The sequence below is a fragment of the Natrix helvetica genome (genome assembly GCF_964273705.1).
Source record: "Natrix helvetica genome assembly, chromosome: 3".
In the NCBI taxonomy this organism is placed as follows: domain Eukaryota; kingdom Metazoa; phylum Chordata; class Lepidosauria; order Squamata; family Natricidae; genus Natrix; species Natrix helvetica.
The window spans coordinates 101595237-101613549 of NC_138549.1; the positions used below are offsets into that span (position 1 = coordinate 101595237).

Sequence of the window (18313 nt, forward strand, 5' to 3'; positions counted from 1 at the left end):
ACTTCCGAAAATTCAAGTTGTAAGTTTCACAAAATACTAAATACACACAACAGACGCAGCGTTGGCTGCATTGTGTTGTCTTGTCTATAGCCATCCCGCAGGGCTAGTTCAGGCTTCAAACACTTTTCTTCTCCGGCTAGTTGCTACTCAGCCCTGCTCTTCAACTATTTAAATTTAATTAAATTTAGTCAAGCATGTATAAGATAACGGATATTTGTATAAACATGACTATGAATACAGGAAATGTATTCTATCCTGAGATTATTATATTATTATAAATGTATTATATCCTGAGAATATTATAACTATCCTGAGATTCCACTACACTCGATCTTAGCCAAAAGGCCGAGAATTGATCAGCAAACGGCCGCAGGTTCCCACCCCGTTTCCCAGGACGCGAGAACGTGAAGAAACCACCACTTTTCCTCCGCTTTCATAACCGCTCCCCATTTCCACGGGTCACGGAGAAAAACCCGTGGCTCGGGATACCTCCGAGCACGCGCACCTGGCTTCCGGTTTCTGTGTCACGCGGCCCCGCAACTCCGCCAATCAGAAACTGCGGGACGCAGTTCAAACTTCTAGGCAGCGGTTGCTCGCGTGGACGTTTTCGCAGCTACCGCTGTCCGTTGTGTTCGTTGGCTGCGCTATGTTGTAGCCGCGATGGAGAATCGGGTGGCTTCTCCCGGACCTTATCGCGCCACCAAGCTGGTAAAAAAAAAGCGGGGAGGGGGCTTTCTGGAGGGCCATTTTTTATGGGAGTTCATTGACTTCCCTTCCTTAGTTATTTCTCCCCAAGCAACGTCTAGGTTGTATTGGGTGCCTCTGCGCCTGTCTTTACGTGCGAGCCCAACATTAAGGGGTTTTCATGTAGTAGAGCGCAGTCCGCGAAAGTTTGCAAACTTAATCCTAATCCTAATCCACGGGCCAATCTGGAGAGGTGCTCCGAATGTGTGGTTTGTTCATGTTTTAATTCACGTTGCCCTCAGTGACAGGAGAGTCACTGGATGATGATCAGTCAAATATCTATCTAAGATTCAGATTCAGCCGAGTTTCTTTTGCTCTACTTGAGAATCCGCGTTTCAAAGCATCTCTAAATGGTCTTGTGGATGAACCTTCAGGTGTCTTTTCATGCTCTGGACCTTGGCCTGATGTCATCAGGTTTGACAGCTGAAGTGAAGATGTTACTCTACATTAGTAGTTTTGCAGCACAAGTGTCAAATATATTAAACTCTTTTGTAAAAAAATTAACAAAATAAAGACCACTGAATGTATTTTTTGCACTATATAACTTGAAAACATAAAGTGGCTTAGCATAAATTTGATATATAAATAAATACCAGTATGTACTTTATTTCTCTGTCCTCTCCATTTGCAATTTCATTTCTCTTGATTTACAGTGGAATGAAGTTACTAAATACTTTCGGGCACAAATGCCACAAAAGAAACACAGACAACACTTCAGAAAATATGGAAATTGTTTTACTGCAACTGAAGCAGTCAACTGGCTTCATGAATCACTCAGGAATAATATTAATTTTGGTCCAGAAGTTACTAGGCAGCAAACTATTCAACTGTTAAGGAAATTTCTTAAAAATCATGTGATTGAGGACATAAAAGGAAGATGGGGTTCAGAAAATCTGGATGACAATCATAACTTGTACAGGTAATTTATAGAATTATTGACAGAATCTCTAAAAAAAATCATATATCGAATGTAAATGTTTGACTGGTTTCCTTATTTTGTAGCTTACTGGAACAGAGATACTTGGACATTTTACCCATACATAGAATATGGAATTTTAAAAAGTCTGTTTCAAAAGATCGAATTTAGTAACCCAATATAATAAATTCTTTGTTGGTACCAAGAGTGCTGTATCTTGTAAAATGCCACAGTCTATATTGTAGTACCAAAAAGTGATGGACATGCCTATTTTTCTAATGAAAATTATTTATTTGGTGTATTGAAAATGTTTGTTCTTTTCCATATTTTTTTTATATTCAAATAGGGATATTAGATCTAGCTTGCAAAATGACAAATTCTCTGAGGAGTTTTGTTACAAAACTCTTAAGTTAAATTGCTACATTGATATTTTCTGTGTCAAATTATAGGTTTCCTTCAGCTTCCCCTGTTAAAATTTTGCCACGGCGATATCCATTGAAAGAAACCCTGCATAATGTACCCAAAAAAACAGAAAGCATATTTAAATTAGCTCAGTACTCCAAGGGAACTCCTAAAAAACATGACCTTCAGGAATGTCAGGTAATCTATTATTGATTAATTGTGTTTACATGTTTAATGTCTAAATAGCTGGAACTGAACCTTATCACAGTGAAGTCTTTATATGGAGTATCATTCCTCTCATGTTTGGATGGTCCTGAAGACATAGAGGTTCTTCTGGATAGACCTTGTAATCTTTTAAAAAAATAATTATTATTGAACTTAACAAGTATGGATCATTTTTAAAAGGTCTATGTAATAATTGATCTTGATTAGGCTCTTGTTTCTATTTTGGCCAACCAAAAGTGAGCTTGATTTGCCAATTTTATTTGCAAGTATGTCCAACTGTTGTGCACAAAGAATGAGTTTTGAGTCATTTAGGGTCATATAAGGTTTCTATTTGTTTTGCATAAATTACATTTTACAGATAATCCTCGACTAACAACAGTTCATTTAGTGACCATTTGAGGTTACAACTGCACTGAAAAAAGTGACTTGCAACCATTTTTCACACAACTTAGCATGCTTTTATGACAATTGCAGAGCCCCAGGAATCATATTTGCAGCCTTCTGACAAGCAAAGTCAATGGGGAAGCCAGATTCATTTAACAGCTATACTACTAACTTAACAACTACAACTATTCACTTAAGAACTGTGGCAAGAAAAGTCGTAAAATGAGGCAAAACTCACTTAATTGTCTTACTTAGCAATGGAAATTTTGGGCTCAATTGTAGTAGTTAATCGAGAGCTATCTGTACATTTCTGCTAAAAACTAGGCAAGTAATGGTTTCTACTTCCAAAGTTTACTGCTGTGTTTTGAAATAAATATTGTAAAGGTCATCTGGTCAATAAGCAAGTGTCAGTGTGACTGCTGGCAGTTTCCTGCTAGTTTCCAGATTAGTTGAGACAAGAAAAAAAAAGGGTTATAACTAGGTAGCTAAACATGCAATTCTGTAATTCTGTATTTTCAGAACAACAAAGAAAATGTGAAATGTGAAGACGATAAAAAATGGGTAGCAAGTGGCAGACAAATAACTCAAGCAGATATAGAAGAAGTTTGGCGAAACATTATTATGATACAGTAAGTAACAAATGTATTTATTTTCTCCAAGAAATTTTAGAACTGAAAATAACAATTTCTGGGAAAACAATTATTGTAGTGTCCCAGTCCTCTTCAAGGCAATTTCTTGAGATATAAACTTATATGTACTTGCTGTCCCACAATATTTTGAAAATCAAAATTATGAAAACTTCCATACCAAACTGATAAAAAGAGCTTGCGTTTCTACTGTATTATAAAAAATCTTTATTTAGGATTTTATCTTTATCTTAAATAAGGAGGTAAAGGAAATCATTTTATCAATTGAGGAAGTTGTAGAATTGATATCAAATTGCTATTGGACTTTAAATGGCAGTTTGTTAGCTTTCAGTCTTTTTTTATGTGATCTTACTAATGCTCTTATTCATTATCCTTAGGATGCTTTAAGTAATACAGGGAAATTTTTAATTGTGTGCAAAACTTTTAAAAAATGTGACATTCTATACAACACAGGAATATCCTTTTTTTCTCAAACCACATCAATCCAGCCTTTCTACATTATCAGTTTTAGATCTTCCAGAATAGAAAGTAGTTTGTAGTATTTCAGATTTACAAACAACTGCCTCTCCAAAAACATTTACTTGGAGAAAACTATTCACTTATGTCTAAAACAGATGGATCAGCATTATTTGTTATCCCCCAGAATATTTCATATTTAGAGTAATAAATTTTGCACGTTTCTAGAATTTAGACTAGTCCTTTTAATAAAAGCTAAGGAAGAACAAGATAATAATTCTGCTGTATTAAATGTTTATCTCTTTTGGTTACCCCATGATTAAGTCAACATCTTATATATGGCATATAATTTGGCTTGACTATGTAAAATGTAATTCTTAACCATTTTTGGGTTACCTGAATCCAGATATATTGAATTTTTACAAGCCTGTTTCCTTGAGAATTGCTGAAAAAGTTTCATTAGGTTTCTGAATTGATTGCATTTTTCCTCTTCATAGTTTGCAAACTATTTTAAGTATACCATCTTTAGAACACATCTTGAATCCAGCACAAATTATTCCTCGTTACATAATATATAACATGACTAATACAACTAAACATGGAGTTGTTCTTCCACAAGATAAATCAGGCAAGTGCTCTAATGTAATTTTTAAAGTTCTTTCCAACTTAAACATGAACAAAAGTGTGATATAATATCTTTTGTATGAGGGGATGTAGGCGGCTGTATTAAACACAAAAGCTTGATCTGCATTCATTTACAGGAAAACTATGTCATAAATTGTTCTAGGTAAATAGATTATAGCATTTTGGTCTAATATATATTTTAATTTTAAATGCAGTTTCAAATGATGAGTAAAATTTTAAAAAGTTGACCTATTAAGTGTGTTCCACTTCTCAATTTGCTATTTATATCTATATCATTAAAAATCAGTGTTGGGACTGGGTAAGTTAAATTCAGATTCCCATTCAGTCACAAAAAGAGTAGCCATGAGTGAATTGTGGTGTAGTAAATATGAAGTTTAAAGTGACATGCTTTTTAAGTCTTTTTCTATATGTGCTGTTGTAGTCCTTGAAAGAGTGATGAAATACAAATTAACAAACATGTTTCAGTAGTTTGGATATAAAAGCTGGTAAATCTTTTTTCTCCCTTTTTCTTGCAGAAGACTTCCCTCACTGGGTATTGTCAGCTATGAAGTGTTTGGCAAACTGTAAGTTAGAAGTATATAAGGAAAACACAATGCAAAAAGAAGGAATGTGAACGCTATACTTGTAGCAGGATCCAATCTGGATTGGTCACTGGGACTGAAGCTTTAGTCTTCAGAGCTTTTGGGCTATTGTATGTGTAATACTTACGTGATGCCTAGTTGTATGTGGGGTTTTTAGGTGTTGATTGGGATGTTAAGGGCTGATTATTAAGTCATTGGCTGTTGTTTCCTTGTGCTGCCAAGTCCTTGACTCCTAAGTACCTGATAAGCTAGTGGTAAACCAGGGCCCATTTCCCAGGCTTCAATCCTTTCCCTGGGTATCTTTGTACCTGCTCGGTCAGCAATTTTAGTAGCTGTGAAATTGAATGCATGTCCTTGTTCGTTACAATGTGAAGCTACCAATGAATTGAGGTCTCCTCATCTGACCTGACTATATTTGTAGATTCTATTAAATTATTTTGCTCTAAATGCTACATTATCTGAATTTAGAAGATGAATGTGAAATAAAGTGCCAATAAAAAGAATATAATGTATAGAATAATGAAAAACGTGCATCGGAAATGATGCATGTTTCAGTGAACCTGTTCTTTATAACAGGTTCATTATAAGAAACAGGTTTTAGTAATTTTGCTATATCATGTATACATAGATAAGATCTTGTATTCAATAGTATCCAATTTAGTTTCATAAATATTTCATCTGATGAATTGTTAATGTAGGATGTTTAAAAAGCAGGGCTCTGCTATTCCTAGGACTTGAAATATCATGGAGATCAGTATTGAGATTTCTTTCCTCTTGCATTTCAGGGCCTAGATGTAATGACCCGAGTCAGCCAACATACATGGGTTTTGAGCGAGATGTATTCAAAACAGTTGCTGATTATTTTCTTAGTCTGTCTGAACCTTTGCTTACTTTTCAGTATTATGAATTATTTGTGAAGATCTTAGGTATGTACCCATTCATATCAGGGTGGTATAGAATCCTGGTATATAGTTGAGAAGATCTAAGATGCCACAACCGTATAATAGTTTTGGAAAGAAGTATGTCTAGTTTCACAGAATAAGTTTTCAAGTATAGATTGTAATTACTACATATAATATAAACTTAGCTTTTGTGCAGACTGCTAATCATAATATGATTTGTTATGTGTACTTGCATATGTGAGCTATCCTTTGCATGTGTGTTTCTGAATACCTTCTGACTGAACATACAGTCTTCCAGCACCACTAACTTTTAAACATTAATCTCTATTTTAATTTTTCTGATTATGTTGCTTGTGCTTCTAAATTGCCTGCATTTGAATTTATATTTCATTTTCTGATAGTTTTGTGTGGCTACATCACAATCCCAAACAGATCCAGTGGAAATGTTGGTATCCAGAACGATTTGGTATGTTCAAAACCTTGTCATTTCAACTCGTTCAAGTCAACCGAATGTCTTCTGCTAAGTTTGCTTCCGCGTGACACTGACAAAGAAGATGAATCTGAGACTTCTGATAATGGTTCTAAAAGGCTTACAAATGAAATAGGATGCAGTTTGAATTTTCAGCATCGTAACATGACTTGTAAAGGTAGTACTATTCATGTACAAAATGGTGGCAGTTGTCAGAATCTTTCACAACTGAAAAATAAACAAGCTCTGCCTCTGAGGCTTAAGGCAAGATGTCACTCTTTGGAGGGAATTGCAGAGACAACCTCAAGCAATTGTAGTAAGGATGAATTTAAACAATTTTCTCAATCTGGAATTCCTGTTGTGCCATTGACAAGTAATGAGAACACACTGTTGCACTCTGAGAATAAACCAGTCTCGTCATTGGATCTATGTTTGGATAACATTAGTGAAAAACAGACTCATGGCTTCAAGGAAGTTCCTGAATCAAGTGTTTCTGACCAAGAAAAATCTAGTGGTAACCCGGAATCAAAACAACTTTGCCGGTCTCAGAGTCTATGTAGAATTAAAACCTCCAGTTGGTGTGGCATACACGCTCCAGTTGCAGAAATCACAGTAAAACCACATCCAGTAAATCTTGGTCTCAAAACTCAAAGCACTAGCCGACTGGCTCTTAAAACAGGAAGTAAATATGTGGGTTCTGATATGGCCATCAATAAAAGATTCCACAAAAGTGCAACACAGCTTTCAGAATACATGTTTCCTCCCAGCTTCTTTATGCTGACTGGCAGATCACGTAAGATTGCTTTGTGGAGCATGTCTGTATGCATTTGTACTAACTAGCTTGCTTATGTGCTTTTTTTAAATGGAGGTGATTGCCAATCCCAATATTTTAAGTGACTGTTTCAACAAAATTTGTTAAGAAATTCATTCACCTGTGAAGTTAAATAATTTTTAAGCTAATACTATCTGTTCTGCAAGCATCAGTATTTTCTAGAACGCATGTGAATGGAAAATGTATGTTCTTTTGCCCATGCTGGAATTTCTATGACTCAAATTATATTAAGTAACTTGAATCTTTTGCATTGTGATTTTAAATGCCTAATCATTTAGCAACTAAATAGATGGAAGACAATAGGAGGGGCTGTGTGCAGTAGTGGTTAAAGTGTTGGACCTATGGAGACCTAACTTCAATTCCTGCGCAGCCAGGAAGATAATTTTGGGCTACTAGTTTTCTCAACCCAATTTACCTCACAGAATTAATGTGGGGATTAAATTCAGATTCCCCATATGAGTTATCTTGTGCTTCTAGAGAAAAGTTTAGATTATCAACAAATAAATAATAACATGCACATTAATCAGACTGTAATGGCATTAATGATACAAAAGTGAATATTTCCAGGAAAGTTGTAAAAATAATGTCTCTCTGATTTAATAATTTTCTAGATTTGTTGCAACCTCATTCAGAAAGAGTTGCAATTGAAGCTTTGCAAATTTGCTGCCTATTGCTTCCACCACCAAATCGGAGAAAACTCCAACTTTTGATGCGCATGATCTCTCGGATGAGTGAAAATGTTGATATGCCACGACTTCATGATTCAGTAGGCACCAGATCTTTGGTATGATTATTTCCCATAATGGTTTTTAAGCAGGTATTCTAGTTGCCTCGTTGACAAATGTATTCAAGCCTTCCTGCCTTGTCTTGCATGCCTGATCAACATTTTGATGACCTTCTATAGACTAGCAAGGAAGGGCCCAAGCATTTAATTGTTAAATTTAAGGCAACAAAAATAAGTTCTGTTGTCCTACCTTGCTTGGCTTTCTCATTTCAAAAGTGGCTTTAGGAGGCCTGAAAGAAGATGCAGCAGCAGAAGGCTTCTCTTACTATTCTCCTCCAGCAGCTGGCTCTGATTCTGAAGATTGAAGGTAGCCATCGTGATTAGTTGTCATGATGCAATCTTCCATGCTCAGAATCTGTTTTGAATCAATCTAAGTTGGTGCCTTTATAGCTTGTAATAAAAAGATTCATAGATAAACTATTTCTTCGTTGAGGGCAGAACACTTTGGAGAGTGCAGAGTTAAGCGACAGAATGATTTGCCGAGTGAGATGGGCAAGCATATAAATTTAATAAATAAATATGTATAATAGGTAATGATCCAAAGAAGTGAGATTTCCTTTAGCCACAGTTCACTTTCAGAAGAGAGAGGAATTATTTCACCTGTCCTCCCCCAGTCTGTTTATTAGGTAAAGGTTCCCTAGCACATATGTGCTAGTCGTTCCCGACTCTAGGGGGCAGTGCTCATCTCCATTTCAAAGCCAAAGAGTCAGCTCTGTCCAAAGACGTCTGTGGTCATGTGGCGCTGAAGGCGCATGTAATGCTGTTATTTTCCCACCAAAATGGTCCCTATTTTAATACTTGCATTTTTTACATTCTTTCAATCAGCTAGGTTGGCAGAAGCTGGAACAAATAACAGGAGCTCACTCCATTACGCAGCGCTAGGGATTCAAACTGCCGACCATTCTGATCGACAAGCTCAGTGTCTTGTTCCTTGTTGTTTGTAATATCCTAATAAGCACTAAAAATGCAAAGTTGGATGTGATGCAGCGCCCCTCCCCCCCAATACTTGAATGAAGTTTTAGAGACACTTCCAAGTTTGCCATCTAATGTATATGTATAATGGAAAGAGATATTAAACATATGGGGATTAATTAAGTAAACAATATTGAACATAATTTATTAACTCGTGTTGCCCTATTCTGTCCTCCTATTTGCTTTTTTTTTTTTGGCATACTAAAAATCAGATATGGTCTTCAGCTTCCAAACTGTTGAAAACGTTCTCTAGAAAAAAGTTACTTTAATATTTGATGTTTTATAACTGCACGTTTAAATGCTTCCAGATGATACAGACATTTTCTCGTTGTATACTGTGCTGTGAGGAAGAAGTGGATCTAGATGAGTGGCTTGCCATAAGATTAGTTTCCTTTCTAATGGATCACCAACAGGAAATTTTAGAAATCCCTATACATTTACAAGTTGCAGTTCAAGATCACATTGAAACATTAAAAACTACTCAGGTGAGGAAAACAGTTAAATTACATTTATCTTCTTTTGAATTAGATTTACATAAATGATTTGCTTTAACAGCCATGTTAAAGCATCTTGGAATTGTTTCTTCACACTTATCTGACCATTACTGTTACTTTTCAAATTTAAATAACATGCTTTGCATTAAAAACTGACATTTTATAGTCCATTTTAGCGGTATATATTTCTCCATATTGAAGCTTTGTTCTGAATAGATTATTGTATGCCCACCAGATATGATTTATATGGTGTGGCATTTCTATTATTTTCCATAGCCAGTTTGCAATGTAATACATGAAGACTAAACTTCTGTTCATTACTATCTTGAACTTTTGAACAATTTTAAGAAAAATAATAATAATTGCAGTAATTTGCATCCTGACCACCAAGATTCAAATAAACCATAAGACACTATCCTCACTTAACAGGAATTGAAAAAAATGTTTTATGTGAGTATATAAACCATTATTAAATGTATAGTAATACTATAGATTGCTAGAGTTCACTTATGTTAGTTCCTAGTGAAGGTTTTGTGGAAATAACATTCATCATTCAGTTTGATTTTCAATAAATTTGGAGTCTTAATTGGTTATGAGCAGAATCAGTACCAAGGTTTTTAATTTTCTGTAATTTTAACCAAGCTACACTCAGATGCACACCGCAGTTCAGTAACTCATAATTAGGTCCATTGAATTGTTTAGATGCTATCTCAAAAGCAGAGGAGTTTTTGAAAATTTACTTCTCTGAAGCTGCAGTGACATCTGTATATATAAGAATATGCTTCAGATAATATCTTAAGTTTTAGGTTTTTTCCCTTTAAAAATATGCAGCAATCAAAGTTTAAAGAACCTTACTTGTGAAGTGTGATCTAGTGTGTATTAGACATCATTAAGTGTAAGCCTTAGAACTTATTTAGACATTGGAATGAAGTCATCTGAAGTGTTTTTTGACAGTCCAGTTGATATTGACTTTCCAGGTTTTTTTTAATGTCATCAGGGGAATTTAACGAAGTTGCATTTTTGCATACTAATGAATTGAAGGCTAAGAATTGCAACTACAGGTTCCTATATCAAAATAAAATTCTTCTAGTTATGGATTTCATATCATTTTCTTAGTTATCGTATTCTCCTGAGATGTTTCATTTGCTATAAGCATGTTCATTTTAATCTTATATTAAATTGTGTGAGAGAATTCTGGCTTATCAGAGATCTTCTCACTGGCCAGTTTTAGATCTCAGATTGGTGCTTCAGAATTGAAGCTTCTGCTCTTAGCCAGAATTGGTGGTGCCATCCATTTGTTAAAATGTCTATCCTAGTTCTTTTTGTTTGCTTTTGCGTGCTTGCAGATGGAATGTCTCGAAGAAGAACTGAGCACCATATTTCCAAGTTATTCCTATTGCACGAGGATTACATCTCAGGAATTTGAAGAACAGAAGATTTCTGTTTCTCAGGCAGCAGTAGCTGAACTTTTGGAAAATATTATTAAGGATAGAAAATTATCTCTGAAAGAGAAGAAGAAAAAACTTAAACAGGTAATGAGATTGGTGAACTGTTTAGACATCATTACTTGGCAAGAAAGCCTCAAGTAATTTTGGGAGATTGATTTATTTTTGATAGATCTTGATAACAAAACTATTTTTTCTGAAAATAAATGTGTTCTGTGGAAAATATGGGGCTGCATCCCTTTAGCTAGATTATTTTTGAAAGCTTTCTACAGTCCCATTTTATATCACCACTCTAACTGTTGTGGTGCAGAGAGGACTTAGACTGCAATAGCAAAAGTGGTGTCTTAAGAATCTTTAACTTTTGTCAAGAATAACAACTTTGACCTAAACCGTTGCTTTAGATTTGTCATTATATCAGATTGAAGGATTTCCACTATCAACTAGAACCTTTAACAAGCTATTATACTGGATCAGGCTTGTATCTCTGTTAAAGATATGAAGTGATAGCAGCACATTTTACGATGATGAAATAATTATTAGTGCTGTCTTTTTATATCCTTGGATGAGGACAACATGGAGGGATTTTCTAGAATGGCAGAATGACAGTTCCTATCCCCAGCCCGAACAGTTGTGTTAAAACCCATAATGGCTAAACACAACATCCTCATTTCCAGAGCTGCAATCTGGAAAACAACACATAGGGTCAGACTAAATGGCAAAGCATTTTGAAAACTAGTTTTGCTGCCACATTGTGCGTTACATTAGGAACAGACAATCCTTGGCATTTCAGATATCTTACCACAGGCAATGCTTCCTCAAGGATGATTTATAATTGAGCAGTTACTTGAAGTGCCACAGGTTGCCTATTATTACTCTTAAAAGCAAATTAGAGATTAGAAAAATTAGAGATTACCACTAGAGATTGGAGAAATGTTCTTTACTTTCAGGATTACATATTTCCTTAATCCAGTGTGTGTATTGGATTGTTACATTGTGTTTTGCACTTACCATCATCTCCGACATTATTAATTAAGATGAATATATTACGAAAACTTGCATATGATACTAAACAATTGTTTTCTAAATATTTACTTGATTTATTCAAGCTCACCTGATACAGTTTATTGTAATCTGCTTTGTGGCAAAGTAGAACATCTATGGCAGAGCTTAATACGGAGGGATTTTTTTTCTGAACAAATTACTTTATAGAATTATACTTGTCCTAGAATGTATTAACCAAGTCTCATGACTGAAGTCTGGCTTTAAATTACCAAGTTTAAGCCATTGCATTGAAGTTACTGTTCTTTATTTTTTCCTCTTACGTTCTTTGTGAAGATTGAAAACACTTGAAAAAAAAGTTGAAAAAACTTGAAATTATTTTCTTTAAAAGTCCATGACAGTATTTTATAACATAGCTAGACTTTAAAGTTGACATCTGTTATAGCAGCAGCATGTCTTCTAAATGTATTGGATTACAATTCACAAGATTCCGAATTAGTATGACTGTTGGAGATACTTGCTAGGAATTTCACTCCAGTATATCTAAAGGGCAGCTTTAGATATGTACACATTCCATTTAAGAGGAACAACGAGTCCTGATTCTCATATGAAAATGTTGGTACTCACAATCATGAAATGCATCTGCTGTTATGCAATTTTAAGTGTAAAGATACATAAGTGAACAAAATGTATCCCTTATTGGATATGATAGAGAGATCACAAGCAGCCATTGTTTCTGTTCCAAATTCTGGCAGAACACACAACATATGTGCGCATACATACACATACACCATCGCTTTCTGATCTTTGACTACTTTTAAATTTAGAGTTGCTTGAATAAGAATTTATTGGTTGCTGAGAAAAGACCCAACAATTTTCTGATTCCAGTTTTCTAGCTGTGTTTAGTTTCTCAACTAGAAAACTACTGCGAATCACTGCTCAAATCTTTTATAAAATCTATCTTTGTTTTGACACAAAAAGTTAGGGGCTGGGAGTTATATATAAACAATGAACTTTTAAATAAGTTATTCTTTAACCTTTGAAACAGGTTGTAGGCCCATAGAATATCAGACATTTCCTGCAATGTGATTTTTTTATGTAAATGCATGACCAGAAGTAGGAATTTACATGTATAAGTTTACATTGTATATTTAAGGGTACTTGTGACTTAAGAAAAATATTTGCAAGAATTGTTAGTTAATTTGGCTAAAAACATTGTAAAGTGCATGTGGTAACCCGGCTTTTGGAAAATATATACATATATTGATGATTTACTGTTTTAATTTACAGTTCCAGAAGGAATATCCAGAGATTTATCGGAGCAGATTTCCAACTTCAGAAAGTGAAGCCATCTTGTTTGATCACAAGCCTACAATTAAACAGCCAATGCTTAGCTTGCGAAAGTCCAAACTTGTTAGCATGAAAAGTTAATCTGTACCTCAGTTATATATTTATAAAGAAACTTTTTGAAAGTGAACATTAGAAAGCTTTCAGTGAGCACATTCATGCAAGGATGCATTTTATGAAAATTTCTTCATGAAGCCTGAAGTGTATTTTTTAAATGCCATTGTTTACAAAATAATTCCAAAATTGTAAATAGTTCCATTTTTTTCATGCTTAATGATATACAGATGAAGAACATATTAAATATATCAATAGCAAACAAATATAGTAGTAACAATTATAAATACAAACAACATGTGTTATAACTCTTTGCACTGTTTTTAAAAGAAGCATACTGTGTTCTGAGTACCACAATACTGTGTTAATGTTGATCTTCAGTATGTAATCTTATTTATATATTGTATGTGTTAATGCTGAGTTAAATAACACAGCTAAGAACAGTGAGCATGGAGCATGGGAATCAGGTAAAGATTGCCTGCCTCACTTTTATTGTAAAAATTGAACTCTTGGTTAGAAAAAGTGAACAATATTGCTTATACAACCATAAAGCAATCATTCATTGTAATAGTGTGAAATGGTAATTAATGGTTCTCTATTATCTATATGTGGTCACATCTTTGTTATGCTTAAGTTCGTTGTGGTTCATTTTTTTATGTTGCTTTAGTAGAATTAGATTGCTCAGACTATTTTCCCCATCTTACTCTTGTTTGTGTTTTCCTTCTAAGTATTTTCTATTTATGATATATATTTGCAAATATCAGATTGTTAAGAATCGCTGAAGAGATTGTTTAATGAAACCTATCTAAATGCTGATAACTCAGTTATGTGTATAAAAAATGTTTTAGAAAACACATTACTGTACATAGGCAGACCTGAACTTTAAATGGAAGAATTTAAAGGACATCGTTTCATTCCCTTTCTATGTTCCACTATGTGAACCATTTCTAATGTAAACAAGCTTTTCCAGTAAACCTTGAGTCTTCTGAAAGGAGCAGAAATGTTATATTCTGTTATCTAACTATGAGAATAAAAAAGGAGCTTGTGTAATGGGGAAATTTTTTTTCTTATTTTATTAATTTTTAATGGCTGCCTGTCTCACAGCAGATGGATCTGAATGCATATTATAAAAATCAACATTTAAAACTGTTTACAAAAAGTAGTTAATACAAATGTAAATTAAAAAGACAAAAGCAGACGCATCAGAATAAAATTCAGGATGCAGCCAGCGCATTTTAATTAGCAAATTAAAATGTTTTAACCATTATCAATGTTAGTTGAACAGGCTAAATAAATAGAAACACTTAGCAGATATTGGTTAAGTAACTGAATTGTTGCTGAATTTTATATAATAGTCATATAAATTAATAAATGTCATATAAATCAAATTACATTTAAATGATTTAAATATGAATTATATCTTTATAGACTAAATAAAACCTGATGCCTGTAACTTACTGCCTGGCTAGTCAAAGCAATATATATATGCATTTATCTTTGCCATTTGTGCCTAAGATTTTGTTGATTTTAAGTCATGCTGCAGTAGCAAGAAGAAAACTAAATGTTTTTGTTCTTTTGACTTATTTAAGCCCATATTCACATCAGATTTTTATTCAAATGCTAACTGTAGATATATTCATAGGTCCCCTAATTTTAGTTGAAAAGTGATTCAATAACATCTTTAAGAACATGCATTCGTAAGTCAGCCTTCCATATCCTAGCCAAAGCCAGCTGATAACTTTTTGACTTGATGCTGACATAGCATTTTTCATTTTTCTCAAAGCCATCCTGTGTAACATTTGTGTAGCTTCAGCAGCAATTGTAGCAGGGATGTAGTTGAGCTGGATCTGTCCTCCTGACTGATGGCAGTGCTTGTGTACATATGCAGTTTTCTCTATTACCACTGATTTTCCATAACTATTGTGGTTTGTGTTGCTGAATTGACATGACACTAGCTGCAGAACCCAGATTATTAAAACAGATTAATAAAGCAGCCTGCCTCTCTGAAACCTGTGTACAGGTAGTTTTTAGCAACTGTCTTGTTAAGTGACCATTTGCAAATACAACTAGTAAATGGTAATAAGAAAAAAGCATTTTCTGACCAATGTGCAGAGTTATACCCACAATTCCGGGCATGACAATAACATGCTGGAGTGTAACACTGGTGTTTCTGCATGAGAGAACTTTTAAGAGAAACAGCTGCAACTAGCAATGTGCAGGATGTCACTCCCTCGTGGTTTACTCAGTGACCATTTTGCTGGAACTATTTGTGGTTGCTAAACAAAGATCTGCATACACTAAAGCCCAAGCAATGGCCTCTAATGCCTTTTGCGGTACCTATTGTCAGGCTTCCCTCCTTAAGTTCTGGACAGAAAAGTCAATTGAAGGAATAAGAATTCAGGGGATCAAATTACATTATTAGAAGACAAATTTTTAAAACAATACCAGCAACTACCTTACTTTCAAAGGAAGCAACTTTAGGCAATTCATGATAGCAAAACACGTCTCTGTTTCTTCCTGCTTTTTTGATACTAAAGATTGGAATCTTGTCCTTAGCAAAAGCAGATTTTTCTGTGTCTTCACTGTTAAATGGCTATATTTTTAGGTTTGGCACTCTGCAGCAACAGAGCATATTACGTCAGAAATCTTTGCCTCCAGACCTGGAAAAATATACCGCATTTTTCGAAGTATAAGACGCACCTTTTTCCCTCAAAAAAGGGTGAAAATCTGGGTGCATCTTTTACACTGGATACAGCATTTTTGGCCGCCTGAAACCCTACCTCCTTTGCAAAAATGCCCATGCAGAGCCTTTAGGAGGCTTCTAGAGTGTTCCTGAGAGCTGGGGGGGGGGGAATGAATGAACAGTGGCCATTTTTTGCTCATCTTCCCCCCCCCCTCCCAGCCCCAGGAGCACTCTATAAGCCTTCTAAAGGCTATGCATGCCCTTTTTTGGTGAAAAATAGGCCCGTTTTTGTTGCTCGTTTTTGGGGGTGGCAGGAGCACTCTACAAGCCTAAAGGCTATGCATGCCCTTTTTTTGACAAAAAAAACGGGCCCGTTTTCATGAAAAACTGGCCATTTTTGGGAGGTCTGCAAAGTGCAAAAACTTTTTTTTTAATTTGCCTCTTCAAAATCTTGGTGCATTTTATACTCCGATGAGTCATATACTCCAAAAATTACAGCATGTCAAATCAGTTGTTTGGATATGCCCTCACTCTCATTCTCTTTGGGTAGCCAAGGTCTTGAATGGCCTTGCCAACATTCTTCTCATCTTTCATAATTTCTTACTCAATTTGTATTTGCCTTTGCTGTTCTTTGAAATTTCTTTGAACCTCTTTTTTAATATGATATTCTTTTTTGCTCTTAGTTTTTTCCTTTAAGTTTCTATCTGCCTTTTCCTTTTTTTAGGCTCTTCATGTTTCTTCTACTAACTAACATTGATCCAGCCTTCTAGCCCATTGGTTTCTAAATTATGTCTTTCTGATACAATCTGGGTTTCCTTTGTGGAGAATCAGTATTCTAGCCAAACCAAAAATATTCCCCTTCCAACAGAAACTGGACTGCTGTTACCCAGACAACAAAGAAGTTAATATACAAGTCATCCAATAGAGATGTTTCATTGCCATATGTACAATAACAATTAATTTAGTATTCCGGGCCTCAAATGGTTTGCTCTGATGGAGAATTAAAAGTAAAATTGAAATAAAGAAGGGGATTATCAATTCTAATTTATTCACTTCCTCTATAATTTCCAGTCATAACTTTGTGTGTTTATATATCATAATACCCCCCATTTCATTTAACCTTAACTCATTTTTCCTTTATCCATTGTGCATTCTTTTAATATAAAAACAACAACAACAACAACAACAATAATAATAATAATAATAATAATAATAATAATAATAATAATAATAATAATAATAATAATAATAATAATAAAAAATTTAAATTTATTAGCCGCTCCCTCTCCACACAGGACTCGGGGCGGCGTAGAGGTTCAGGGAACAACAAAAGGTATGTTGGCAAGAAGTTCAGGGAACAACAAAAGGTATGTTGGCAGGTCATATTTTTGTGCTGTGCCCTTAATAGATGAGGATGATGAGGATGAGTGGAGGGTTGCTCTTTTAAAATATATTGAAAAGTCTGTACAGGTTACCTGACTCAAAGTAATTCTGTATTCACTGCTGTAATCTTTGGTTTGTTATGCTTATCTGAGACCTCCTACTGAATAGGGTAACCACTGAATCTGTGGTGCATTGGAAGACTACTTTTTTTCCCTTAAAATTGGAGTTAGCAGTATGCCAGTGTCTCTAAGCTGGAAGTTTGGAAATAGGGCAAAGTGCTGGTGCCAAGAAGAGCATGTTACAGACTGTGTGACTATAGCTTTCTTTGTTTCCTCTTGTTGTTTCTTCCTAATCCATTTCTGCTATGGGGATTTAGGTCCCTGGAAAATATGCAAACCACAGCAGGACAAAATCTCCAGCAGAATTTGAGCCCTGAAAGATGCTTCTGTTTCTTGGGCCAAGCTGATTGGCTCATAAGTTTCCTTAGGTAATTGCTTCCATCAGTAAGACAATGTTCATATAAATATCCAGCACAAATCTCTTACTTCGGTGCTCCGTCTTTGGCTCAGGAAAATCTCTATTCTTTCCTGAGGAAAAAATGTCCAGTCGGTAAGTATCATCTAGGATTTTCTATGAATAGAAATTTAATGTTGACCAAATAAGTGTAGTCCTGATACTAGATAGCCTATTTCTAAAAGCAGGAGGGACAATCTGTCAAACATTGTGCTAAAATGTGAGGGACTTTATGGAAGAAAACAAGTAAAAATCCTATTGATGGTGAGAAAACTGAACATTTAGAAGCAGTTATTTCTGTACTTTTAACTATCGAAAATGAACTTATTGTATAAAACTCTATTGAATTAAACTTCCATTTAATAATAAAGTCATACTTTGGTTGTTCTTAGATGTAATAATTTATTTTTCTCCTTTGAAGAGCCAAGATGCATAC

General features: G+C 34.8%; 1 protein-coding gene across 1 annotated transcript; it reads left to right on the top strand.

Moving 5' to 3' along the window:
• The first annotated feature begins 542 nt into the window (after window positions 1–542).
• On the top strand, window positions 543–14348 carry DEPDC1 (DEP domain containing 1). Its single transcript, XM_081949026.1, has 12 exons — window positions 543–708; window positions 1398–1663; window positions 2110–2260; window positions 3191–3300; window positions 4272–4402; window positions 4935–4982; window positions 5786–5926; window positions 6304–7164; window positions 7815–7987; window positions 9268–9444; window positions 10800–10985; window positions 13188–14348. The coding sequence occupies exons 1-12, from the start codon at window positions 661–663 to the stop codon at window positions 13326–13328; spliced, it is 2433 nt and encodes an 810-aa protein (XP_081805152.1). The 5' UTR covers window positions 543–660; the 3' UTR covers window positions 13329–14348.
• The last annotated feature ends 3965 nt before the right edge of the window (window positions 14349–18313 follow it).

Bases quoted from the DNA above. Each gene is read 5' to 3' on its own strand.
- DEPDC1 (XM_081949026.1), top strand. From the start codon at position 661: ATGGAGAATCGGGTGGCTTCTCCCGGACCTTATCGCGCCACCAAGCTG. The intron at 1,664-2,109 runs GTAATTTATAGA...GTCAAATTATAG, and splicing joins GACAATCATAACTTGTACAG to GTTTCCTTCAGCTTCCCCTG. The intron at 9,445-10,799 runs GTGAGGAAAACA...GCGTGCTTGCAG, and splicing joins AAACATTAAAAACTACTCAG to ATGGAATGTCTCGAAGAAGA.